We start from the raw sequence: 13,435 nt of genomic DNA on the forward strand, positions 1-13,435 counted from the left end.
ACAAACATTTTCAGTTTGTGACTCTTCCCTTTGGGTTGGCCACAGCACCCAGGATCTTCACGAAGGTTCTAGGGTTCCTTCTGGCGGTCCTCAGGCCACAAGGTATTGCAGGGGCGCCTTATCTAGACGATATTCCGATCCAGGCGTCGTTTTACCTTCTGACAAAATCTCATACAGACATGGTTCTGTTCTTTCTGAGGACTCACGGGTGGAAGATGAATCTAGAAAAGAGTTCATTAATTCCACATACCAGGGTTCCCTTCCTGGGAACTCTAATGGATTCCATATCCATGAAAATTTTCTTGACAGAGGTCAGAACGTTAAAGATTCTGAATACATGCCGAACCCTTCAGTCCAATCCTCGGCCATCAGTGGCTCAGTGCATGGAGGTAATTGGATTGATGGTGGCGGCAATGGACATCATTCCGTTTGCTTGTTTTCATCTCAGACCGCTACAACTGAGCATGCTCAGGCAGTGGAATGGAGATTATGCAAATTTGTCTCCTCAGATAGATCTGGATCAGGAGACAAGAGACTCTCTTCTTTGGTGGTTGTCTCCGGATCATCTGTCCCAAGGGACGTGCTTCCGCAGACCCTCATGGATGATAGTGACAACGGACGCCAGCCTACTAGGTTGGGGGGCAGTCTGGAATTCCCTGAAGGCTCAGGGTGTGTGGACTCGGTCAGAATCTCTACTTCCAATCAATATTCTGGAATTGAGAGCAATATTCAATGCGCTTCAGGCTTGGCCTCAGTTGGCTTCGGCCAAATTCATCCGTTTTCAGTCGGACAACATCATGACTGTGGCTTACATCAATCATCAGGGAGGAACAAGGAGTTCCTTAGCGATGACAGAAGTATCCAAGATAATTCGGTGGGCGGAGGCTCACTCTTGTTATCTGTCAGCAATCTACATCCCAGGAGTGGACAACTGGGAAGCAGACTTTTTAAGCAGACAGACGTTTCATCCGGGGGAGTGGGAACTCCATCTGGAGGTCTTTGCCACCCTGATTCTCAGATGGGGCAGACCGGAATTGGATCTGATGGCGTCTCGTCAAAATGCCAAACTCCCATGATACGGATCCAGGTCAAGGGATCCTCGGGCCAAACTGATAGATGCCTTGGCAGTGCCTTGGTCGTTCAACCTAGCTTATGTGTTTCCACTGTTTGCTCTCCTTCCCCGGGTGATTGCACGGATCAAACAGGAGAGGGCTTCGGTAATTCTAATCACGCCTGCGTAGCCTCGCAGGACTTGGTATGCCGATCTAGTGGACATGTCCTCTCTGCCGCCGTGGAAGCTTCCATTGAGGCAGGACCTTCTCATTCAGGGACCCTTCCAACATCCGAATCTAGTTTCTCTGCAGCTGACTGCTTGGAGATTGAGCGCTTCATTTTATCTAAGCGGGGGTTCTCTGATTCGGTCATTGATACTTTGATTCAGGCACGTAAGCCTTTTACTAGAAAGATCTACCATAAGATATGGCGTAAATATCTTTATTGGTGCGAATCCAAGGGCTACTCATGGAGTAGAGTTAGGATTCCCAGGATTCTATCTTTTCTCCAAGAAGGATTGGAGAAAGGGTTATCAGCAAGTTCCTTAAAGGGACAAATCTCTGCTTTGTCAATTTTACTACACAAACGTTTGGCAGATGTTCCAGACGTTCAGTCTTTTTGTCAGGCTCTAACCAGAATCAAGCCTGTGTTTAGACCAATTGCTCCACCCTGGAGTTTGAATTTAGTTCTTAATGTTCTTCAAGGGGTTCCGTTTGAACCCATGCATTCCATAGATATTAAGTTGTTATCTTGGAAGGTTTTATTTTTGGTTGCTATTTCTTCTGTTCGTAGAGTTTCTGAGCTTACAGCGTTACAATGTGACTCGCCTTATCTTATCTTCCATTCTGATAAGGTGGTTTTACGTACCAAACCTGGTTTTCTTCCTAAGGTTGTTTCAAATAAGAATATTAATCAGGAAATTGTTGTTCCTTCATTATGTCCTAATCCTTCTTCTAAGATGGAGCGTCTGTTGCATAACTTGGACGTGGTCCGTGCCCTGAAGTTTTACTTGCAGGCAAATAAGGAATTTCATCAATCATCTTCATTATTTGTTGTTTTCTCTGGAAAGCGTAGGGGCCAGAAAGCTACGGCTACCTCTCTTTCTTTTTGGCTGAAGAGTATCATCCGTCTGGCATATGAGACTGCTGGACAGCAGCCTCCTGAAAGAATTACGGCTCATTCTACTAGGGCTGTGGCTTCCTCATGGGCATTTAAAAACGATGCTTCTGTTGAACAGATTTGCAGGGCTGCAACTTGGTCGTCTCTTCACACTTTTTCCAAATTTTCCAAATTTGATACTTTTGCTTCTTCTGAGGCTGGTTTTGGGAGAAAGGTTCTTCAAGCAATGGTGCCTTCCGTTTAGGTTCCTGCCTTGTCCCTCCCTTTCATCCGTGTCCTATAGCTTTGGTATTGTATCCCATAAGTAAGGATGAAATCCGTGGACTTGTCATATCTTGTAAAAGAAAAGGAAATTTATGCTTACCTGATAAATGTATTTCTTTTACGATATGACGAGTCCACTGCCCATCCTGTCATTTCTAAGACTTCAGTCACCTCTGCACCTTTGGCTTTTCCTTTCTCTTCCTAACTTCGGTCGAATGACTGGAGAGGGAGGGAAGGGAGGAGCTATATATACAGCTCTGCTGTGGTGCTCTTTGCCACTTCCTGCTGACCAGGAGGCGTAATCCCATAAGTAAGGATGAAATCTGTGGACTCGTCGTATCGTAAAAGAAATAAATTTATCAGGTAAGCATAAATTTCCTTTTTTTTTTTTTTTACCTTTCTCACTCACAAAAGTATATTTGAGCATCCACTAGGGTGCTTGTTTACACGCTACTGATATCCACCGTGAGCCATACTTATTTCTGGAGCATGTTTATAAAGATGGGCAGTACAGTCACTCATAGACCATCAGACTCATAGACCATAAGACTGAGACCAGAGCATGTTCACAGTGCTGTGTTTTTAAATGACCACGCCATCTCAATCTTTAAAGCGACACTCAAGTCAAAATTAAACTTTCATGATTCAGATAGAGCAGCAATCTTAAACAACTTTCCAATTTATTTCCATTAACAAAATGTGCACAGTATTTTTATATTTACACTTTTTGAATTACCAGCTCCTACTGAGCATGTGCAAGAATTCAGAAAATATACATATATGCATTTGTGATTGGCTGATGGCTGTCACATGATACAGGTGGAGGGGAAATAAACATAACTGAAATTTGTCAGAAAAAGATCTACTACCCATTTGAATGCATTGTCTTTTGTATTTACTGGTCCTTTAGCTAAAAAAATTCTGCAGTATTGGGTGTGGCCTTTAGTGTCATGTAAGCAATCAGATCAGTGAGTACTCAAACATACTCTAGCAAACAAATAGAAGAAAGAGGGGGCAAGAGGAGTTAATTATTATTCAACATACTTTTTAACCCTTTCATTGCTGGGCCAGTTTCATACCCCTGTGCCAGAGTTGTTTTTAGCTGTTTGGCTCTCATTGCATTTACACATAACTTAACTTTTTTTATCTTCTGCAAGGTACCCAATCAAAATATATCTCATTTTTTTCCAGCAGGCCAAGCTTTTTTAGAAAATTTAAAGGGATACTAAACCCATTTTTTTTCTTTAATGATTCAGATAGAGCATGCAATTTTAATCAACTTTCTAATTTACTCCTATTGTCAGTTTTTGTTTGTTCTCTTACTATCTTTACTTGAAAAGCAGGAATGTAAAGCTTAGGAGCCGGACCATTTTTGGTTCAGCACCTGGGTAGCGCTTGCTTGCTGTAAATGTAGCCACCAATAAGCAAGCGCTATCCAGGGTGCTGAACCTAAATGGGCCGGCTCCTAAGCTTTACATTCATGCTTTTCAAATAAAGATAGCAAGAGAACAAATAAAATTTGATAATAGGAATAATATAGAAAGTTGCTTAGAATTGCATGCTCTATCTGAATCACAAAAGAAAAAAATTGGGTATAGTATCCCTTTAACTTTAGCTTGCAGAAATATGATATGAGAAAATACCACCATAATAAATGCAAAAAAAAACAAAAAACATTTTTGTGTCATTTGAAATAGTAAATAGCAGAATGGGAGTTGTTATTTCCTTAATATTTCGAACACACGTTTTATTGTCCCACATTTAGCGTCAGTTCACCTTCCCAAAACAGCAAAATCTATTATGTTATATTTCTGGTTAGGGAGAGTTTACCCAAAACATGTTCTCCCCTTTAATATGTTTCCAATTGCCTATTTTACCTGCTGGAGCGTATAAACAAAAGGGACATGTTTAGAGAGCGGTGTGTCTCCTTTTTTTAAAAAAAGGCGCACTTCTTTTGTGCTTAGTGGGAGCTGTCTACCCTTGATTTTGTTTTAGTTACTTTTTACCTCTGCATTGCCAGTACAATATATACTTATCATAGGGAAAGATAAAATGTAATCAACTCCTCCTATAGTAGGAGTTTTGCTGCTCAGGATACACGTAGCTATACTATAGCTTCTGTTACATCCACATTTCTTCTCACTGTCCAGCTCAAGTAATTTTAGTATGTATGCTGGTATTTATTTATTAAAGATGAGATGAATGATTTATGAATGATATTGACACTAATAAAGTAATTTAATTTCGGTTAAAGACATTTCTTTTTGAGGTGCTACCTCTCTTTTGCAACTCATATTTTGTTGGGAGTGTATTAAACTGTTTACAAGTAAGTAGCTTGTTTACCCTTATTTTGACATTTGAAATAGCTGATTTAGCCTGCGGTATCCCTATTTAAGCTCAGATGACTGTAAAAGGCACCACATATACAGGTGATTGCTATTTCTTTGGCAATCACCTGCTATTTAAAGGGACATTAGACCACTCATTTGATTATGGGGAGTCTCCCCTTTTATGTGTAAGGTATTGAGTGTATGTGGGTTGTATGCTATATTTCGGGGATTGGGGCATCTTTGATGACACTGTCCCCCATACAGTAAATACATTAGGTAGTTAACTGGCATAAAAATGTCAATTACCTACTTATGACAGGGGTGTGAGACCCCCATAATGGTTCCCCTCTTTTAAACTAGGCTCTCATACACCTTTGTATTTTATGAGAGGAATGGGGGCTCTAAAAGTGTCCCCCTCTTCCTCAAACACAGTATGGCTGCCTATGTGGGGCAGGTAACCTTGGTGATCAACTGAAAATGACCCATACCCACCTAGTTAAAACAGATGGGGAGATAAGGGGCTCCCTCCCCCACCACTAGAAATCTCTTTTGGTTTCTAGTTTGGGCAGTTGATCACCATTGTTAATTTGTCCCTCTAGCCCAAGCAGGAGGGCACATAGGGGCTCAGTTAGAGCCTCCCTCCCTCTCTGGTGAAACAGTATTTTAAATGTTGCTGCAGATATTCATCATTTTTGTGTTGATCACCTGCAACTTTCACTGTAATGCATGACAGAGAATATGAAGCTTCCCTATCCCTTAAAAGGGAAATTAAATACAGAGGAATTGCATTCCCTGCCCCCTGTGTCATGTGACAGCCATCAGCCAATCGCGGACTCATATAAATATATACTGTGACTTTTTTTTTTAATATCATTCTCTGTCTGAATCATGTAAGTTACATTTTTACTCTCATGTCCCTTTAAAGGGACAGTTTAAACCAGAGTTTTTATTGTTTTAAATGATAGATAATCCCTTTATTACCATTCCCCAGTTTTGCATAATCAACATATCAATATACTTTTTACCTCTGTGATTAACTTGTATCTAAACATCAGCCCCTGATCACATGACTTTTTATTTATTATCTATTGACTTGCTTTTTAGCCAATAAGTGCTGTGTTGTGCTGACTTTAAAATAACTCAACCGGCAGGAGCACAATGCTATCTATATGGCCTACATGAACTAGCAGTCTCCTGCTGTGAAAAGCAAATAAAAAGCATGTGATAAGAGGCTGTCTGTAGTGGCTTAGAAACAGGCAGACATTTAGAGGTTATAAAGTATATTAATATAACTGTGTAGGTTATGCAAAGCTGGGGAATGGGTAGTAAAGACGTTATCTATCTTTTTAAACAATTACAATTTTAGTGTTGATGGTCCCTTTTAAATACAAAAATTGGGAGACTTATCCTATATATCATGCTGTACCTAGTTCTAAATGCGAAGTTCAATCTTTCTTTCCCTCTTTTTCCAATTTCAAAAGTTGTGTATTTTTTTAGCAAATAAGGATTAATGCTTGCAGTTAACAAATTAAGATGCTCCAATTGCCATATGAAATGAAATGTCCCCTATTACAATGGAAAAACAAGCAAATAACCGTTTGTGTGATTAGCTCAGTGCCACTTGACACTATATGGATGAATAAAGCCAATTAGTAGGAAAGCACAACTAAAGCACATATGGCTTTATTTGTTTGTGATTTTTCATTCTCTTAAATAGCATACCTTCAGCTTCTAAATGCTGCATGTATTGACATCTTCCAGTCATAATTCTTTCCACAAATTGAAATCTTGATGGTGAGATGTAGATAAACGTGACTAATTGACCAGAATAATTGAGCTCTGGTACTTGGATAGTGGTTTACCTTTGCTGTACATGCAGTTTCCTTTTAAATAGCTCTTAACCCTTATATTAAAACTGCTTATATTGACTTCATAATGGAAAGTGTCTACAAGGTAGAATTGCCTATAAATAAAACATAATGGACGAAGTGTAAAATGCATTAATTTTTCTTGTGTAAATGTTTTGAAAAATAAAAAAAACAAGTTACGTTTTAGGTCCTTTTTATTGTTGGATATCGGGCATCTTGGCACGACTTTTACCCTTTAACATTTGAACTAAAAACGTAACCACACCAACATCAATGCTACAATTCGGTTTAGGATCTTAATTGTTGTTTCTAAGCATCTTACAGAACCATAATCTCAAATAAATAAAAAGAGGTAAACAATTAATATAAATAAAATGGGGATTAATTTCATAGTTACCCAACATGTATTTTATAAATATTTCACTAGTAAAATAAATCTGTAATTAGTATAAAACTTTCTCAGATTTTAACTTTTATATTGTGCAGAAATAATTCATTTTGTTTATTTTCTTATGTTAGTTTTGTGTACTAATTATATTTTTCATATTGATGATCTTCATTTATACTGATAAAAGCCAAAAAAATGTTTTTTCCCCATTTTTGAACGTGTCATTAATTAGACCCATTGTTGTTGCTAATATATGTGTGCGCACAGTTATTAACATTTGAAAAACAATACCAGAATATATTTATTTATCCTTTTCATTAATTAGTTATTTTTTTATTTACATTGTTTCTAACTGACTAAGGCTTCTGACTCAATTTTTGTAGAATCCAAATAAGCAATTGTTTTAATGCAGTAGCTACTTGTAGATATATGATAAACAAAAAATAAACAAATAAACCAACTTTTACTTACAAATTTGTTATTTTTAAGGGTTTGCATTTATATTATTTGTTTAAATTTAGTGAGCAGATTTATGAACAAGATATTGTGGTAAATACAAATATATACATGACTTGACTTTTCCAGTAGTCTTGCACAAATAAGAAGTATTGAAGGGAAAATATTTGACCTCTTACTATCTTTAAAGGGGTATTAAGCCCAACATTTTGCTGTCATGAGTCAGATAGAGCATGCACTGTTAAACAACTTTCTAATTTACTTTTTTTATCAAATTTTTTTTGTTCTCTTACTAACTTTTATTGAAAAACGAGGGATGTAAGCTCAGGAGCGTGCATATGTCTGGAGCACTATATGACAGTGGTTTTGCAAGAATGTTATCCGTTTGCAAGAACACTAGCACCATTTCCTGCCACGTAGTACTCTAGACACCTACCTAGGTATCTCTTAAATGAAGAATACCATTGGGACAAAGAATATTTTATAATAGAAGTAAAATAGAAACTCTTTTTATAATAATATCTTCTGTCTGAGTAATAAAAACACATTTTTGGTCTTCATATCCTTTCAACATTGAGTTAAACTATTATAGTGTTATTTTACCACCTCTGTCTGTGTGAGTGTGTGTGTATATGTACAGTGGATATAAAAAGTCTACACACCCCTGTTAAAATGTCAGCTTTCTGTGATGTAAAAAAATGAGACAAAGATAAATCATTTCAGAACTTTTTTCACCTTTAATGTGACCTATAAACTGTACAACGCAATTTGAAAAACAAACTGAAATCTTTTAGGAAGCTGGACCGAAGGAAGCTGGAGCTGCTGTGAAGATTAAAAGGTAAGGTTTTTTTTTTTCACAACAGGAGTGAAATGTAAATTTTGATGAATTAAAGTGCCCCTGTTTTTAATCGAATTTTTTAAAAAACGGGCACTTTATCATCAAAATTGACATTCACTTTAAGTCCGGTGATGTAGATCAGTTGGTGAATGTCCTGACTACAATCGCTTGTTCTAGATTTAAGGGTCATAGATTCATTTCCTGGCAGGGTTAATTCAGCCCTTTGGCCTTTGAGTTCAATTTATTGTGTACCATTTATTTGGGTAATAATAACTACTGTTAATTTGGTTAACTCCGAGTTTAAGCACTGAAGAAGTGTTTTTTTGGATCCTTCTGGGAGAAAAACGCTATATAATTACTAGTTATTAGACTGCATGAAGGTGCGGTTCTCAAACCAGTCCTTCCGGTGGGGGGCAGATTAAATTGTTTTTGGATGAACTCAGTCCAAATTCTATATTATTCTTAGGGTTTGAATAGATTTTTAGAATGAGACCTTCTATGGGAAGAATCTTTCTTTCTTAGTACACTCTGTGAATTTTTTGGGAGTGATTATGCCAGTTCTTTTTGCAGGAACAGGATTTGGGTTTCTATTCAATTCTATTCTTTGTCCCTAAGAAGGAAGGTTTATTCAGTCAGTCCATTCTTGGATCTGAAGACTTTTATATTGTTTTGTTAGAGTCTCAACTTTTAAGTTGACAATTATAAGGACTATTATGCCTTTTTGTTAAGGTCATTTCATGTCCACTCCATTTTTCAGGATGTTTATCCTCATATTTTATTTAAATCAGACCACTTGTGGATTCTGAAATTTTCCTTTTAAGCTTTACCAATTTGTCGCTTCTCCATTTGGTTTAGTGACAGCTTTATGAATCTTTTCAAAGGTTCTTGGTGCCCTTCTTCTGTCTTCAGACAGTAGGGTATTGTGGTTCTTCCCTATTTGGATGGTATCTTGGTATTAGCTTAAACTTTTCTTTTATTAAAGCTGGACAGATAGCTCAGCATGCTAATGCACTGTGGCTGAGCTCTGTAGCAACTTGAGGGTTGCAGGTTCGATTTCCGACGAGGTCCATTCAGCCTTTCGTCCTTCCGATGTTGTTTAAATGAGCAGCGTCTTCAGTTCCTTACGGATGATTAGACGCACTTTACAAGTACCCAATACATATATATGAAAGAGCAGTATTTAAATATATGGACTTTTTTGTGGAATCCCTCATGAATCAACTAAGTTTTGTTTCTTCAAGACATTGTTAGAGGATTTAATTTACCTAAGAGTTTTGTGATTCCTCAGTCAAGGGTCACTTCTTTTTGGGTTTCTAGATGGATTCTGTGTTCATGTCTTTGTCTTTATCGGACAAAATTCAATTGTAAGTGGCGTTGGCCTGTCTAACTTACAGTCTAGAACATTTCTTTCAGTGGCTATGTGCATAGAAGTTTTAGGTCTCATAACTGCGGCATCGGGCGTGGTTCCCTTTGCTCGTTTTTCATCTGAGATCTCTTTTTGCTTTACATACTGAATCAGTGATACAGGGATTGTTTTTAGATATCATAGTTGATATTTTTAAATCCTAACACTCTTCTCTCTCTGTTTTGGTGATTAGTCTATCATTTTATTCAGGGGGGCCTCCTTTTGTTCGTCCTTCCTGGACTTTATTCTTAATGGATGCAAGTTTTACAGGTTGGGGAGCTGTCTGAGGGTCTTTTGACAGCACAAGGGGTTTGGAAACTTCAAAAGGCGAGGTTTCCAATTGATATTTTAGAACTCTGTGCTATTTTTTCAGAGCTCTTTGAGGCTTGGCCTCTTTTAGGAGAGAACTTTTTCATTTTTTGCTTTGACAAACAATATCACAACTGTGGCATATGTCAATCAACAGTAGGGACTCGTAATTCCTTAAGCAATTAAGAAGTATCTTGAATACATTCTTAGATGGAATTCCATCTCCTGTCTATTTTCTACGATTTTAGACATTTGGGAGGGGGATTATCTCAGCCGTCAGTCTTTACATCCGGGAGAGTGTTGTCTCTATATAGATGTGTTTTCTCAATTTCCCAGGTACCTTTTCAGGTCCAGGGATCCTCAGGTGGAGATGGTGGATGCATTAGCAGTGTCTTGGTTTTGCAACCTGACTACATCCTTCCGCCTCTGTTTTTTTCTTCCAAAGGTGATTTCCAAGATCATATTGGAACAGTGTCATGTGTTTCTGATAGCATCAGCATGGCCTTACAGGTTTGGTATGTGGATCTTGTTCAGATATCCAAGTTGCCATCCTTGGCCGCTTTCTCTTTGGCCAGCCCTCTTGTTCTAGGGGCTATTTTTCCATCGGGATCTCAAATTACTAATTTGGGGGTATGGAAATTGTTTAGTGTTTAGTCATAGAGGTTTCTCTGACTTCGTTTTTATCGCTATGTTGCAGGCTTATAAGTCTGTTTCAAGGAACATGTATTATCAGGTTTGGAAAACTTATAGTGTTCTTCTCATAAATTCTCTTGGCATTCTTTTAGAATTCCTAGGATTTTACAGTTTTTCAGTATGATTTGGATAAGTTTGTCTGCAAGGGATATATCTATGTTCTTTCTGTTTTATTTTCTAGAAAGATTATTTAAACTTCCTGATATTCACTATTTTGTTCAGGCTTTGGTTGGTATCAAGCCTGTTCATTTATTAATTTCTCCTTTTTGGAGTCTTATTTGGTTTGAAGATTATCTGCTTTCTTGGTAAGTTTTGTTTCTTTTGACTATCTCTTCTGCTAGAAGAGTTTCTGATTTATCAGCTCTCTCTTCTGTGTCTTCTTATCTGATTTTTTTTCATCTAGATAAGTTGTTTTGTGGACTTCTATTTTTCCTAAGGTTGTGAATTTAAACAACATTAGTAGATAAATTGTTGTTCCTTCTTTGTGTCCTAATCCTAAAGAATTATTTGAGAGTTCTTTACATCCTTTGGATGTGGTAAGAGCTTTATAATTCTATAACAAAGTTACTAGGATTTCAGAAGACTTCTAGTCTATCTGCTGTTTTCTGGTTCCAGAAAAGGTTAGGAAGCCTCTGCCATTTCTTTGGCATCTTGATTAACGCTTTTGTTTTTCAAGGCTTATTTCCAGGCAGGGCAGGCTCTGTCTCAGAGTTTTACAGCTCATTCTACTAAGTTCGGTCACGATTTCTTGGTCTTTTTCAGAATGAAGCTTAGGTTGATCAAATTTGCAAATCAGTAATTTGGTCTTCTTTGCATACTTTTGTTTTTACCATTTTGATTTATTTTCTTTATTCTGCAGCAGTCTTTGGTAGAAAAAGTTCTTCAGGCAGCTGTTTCAGTTTGATTCTACTGATTTATGTGTTTTCATGGAAAACTTATTTTTTTGTGTGGATTTAATTTCTCAGTGGAAATAGCTGTTGTTATTTTATCCCTCCCTTTCTAGTGACTCTTCTGTGGACTTCCACATCTTGGGTATTTCTTTCCCATACGTCACTAGCTCATGGACTCTTGCCAATTACATGAAAGAAAACATAATTTATGTAAGAACTTACCTGATAAATTCATTTCTTTCATATTGGCAAGAGTCCATGAGGCCCACCTTTTTTTTGGGAGGCTTATGTTTTTTGTATAAAAGCACAATTATTTTTCCAGTTCCTCTTTTTGTATGCTTTTCTACTCCTTATTTTATCACCCCACTACTTGGCTTACTTTTACTTCGTTAAACTGAATTGTGGGTGTGGTGAGGGGAGTATTTATTGGCATTTTGAGGTTTGGGAAACTTTGCCCCTCCTGGTAGGATTGTATATCCCATACGTCACTAGCTCATGGAAAGAAATGAATTTATCAGGTAAGTTCTTACATAAATTATGTTATATACATATATATATATATATATTCAGGTAAGTTCTTACATAAATTATGTTATATATATATATATATATATATATATATATATACACATCAGCCTATTTTGATTATTCATGAACACAGTAAACACAGTATCAGTTACTTCTCAAGTGTTTATTTATTCTGTCCCAGTAATACAGGTGACAGCATTCTAGATTACAAGTGGTCCGATGCGTTCCCAATGAAATAAGACTATTAGTTATAGTTTTTCTAATAGATATTATTCTTTTTTCTAGTTGGTATGGAGCCAGCGCCCCTCTCAGTTTCTGAAGAAAGGCAGTTGGCGATACTGACTGAACTTCCATTTGTAGTTCCTTTTGAGGAAAGAGTAAAGGTAATTTCTACAAGAAAACTTTTTTTATTTTATTTTTTAACATTTTCATGTATTGATCCTATTTTTGTTGTTTTTGAATTATACTGTAACAATGTGATTATCCCCAAATCTGTTCATAACATATTATTTTTCTGTTAAAAAATGGATCCGTTTGATTCATATTACAAATTTCTCTTATGGACACTTGTTATATTTAGGTTGTTTCATGATATATTGCCACATGCTTCCTCCTTATATATACCCCTCTGTTTCTGCTAGCTTTAAGTTCTGTATCTACCTGTTTTTAGTACTATATAGTTGCTATATGTCTTTTATATCTTTTTTATTTTGCATAATTAAAGAAGGTTGAAACTCCTCTCAATGCTACATGTTATCTACTGCAAGGATCCAGCCACCCTACAGGCCTAAAGCCTTTGGTGTTTTACAATGTAAATCTTCAACATAGAATAGTATCCTATAGCTTCATACCCAGTTTATAGATTGTAGCCACCTCTCAGAGACACTATGTGCCTACATAAGCATATACAATGCACGTTGTTCCAGTCTCATTCATTACTGGATCTTTACCTGCACTGTTTAATGCGTTTCTGCGTTCATCTGGTTCAGTACTGCTTCTGATAAAGTTCTTTTATACTTTTGGATTTCCTTATTGTATATTACATATTATTTTGGCATAAATGACTAAATGGATCTCGTTCTTTCCACAATTTATTTATGTATTTATTTATTGGTCAATAAATGCCTTGTGTACTTCTAATTCTTATAAATGTCCTTGATAGTTTATTTTAATGTAGGGCTGCAACAACTAATCGGTAAGTTTGATTATAAAAATAGTTGTCAACAAATCTCATTATCAATTAGGTGGTCAGCGATTAGTTGGTCAGTTGCACAACACCAGCTGCTTTAATCTG

At 36.9% G+C, this 13,435-nt stretch overlaps 1 protein-coding gene across 2 annotated transcripts in view; it reads left to right on the top strand.

Moving 5' to 3' along the window:
* Positions 1-13,435, top strand: part of UBE3C (ubiquitin protein ligase E3C) — a 551,478-nt gene that overhangs the window by 350,301 nt on the left and 187,742 nt on the right. For both annotated transcript variants that reach the window (XM_053713824.1, XM_053713825.1), the window contains exon 17: positions 12,427-12,524. In XM_053713824.1, the coding sequence (XP_053569799.1) occupies positions 12,427-12,524 (98 nt within the window). The remainder of the gene's footprint in view (positions 1-12,426; positions 12,525-13,435) is intronic.

Source organism: Bombina bombina, chromosome 5 (genome assembly GCF_027579735.1).
Source record: "Bombina bombina isolate aBomBom1 chromosome 5, aBomBom1.pri, whole genome shotgun sequence".
In the NCBI taxonomy this organism is placed as follows: Eukaryota; Metazoa; Chordata; class Amphibia; order Anura; family Bombinatoridae; genus Bombina; species Bombina bombina.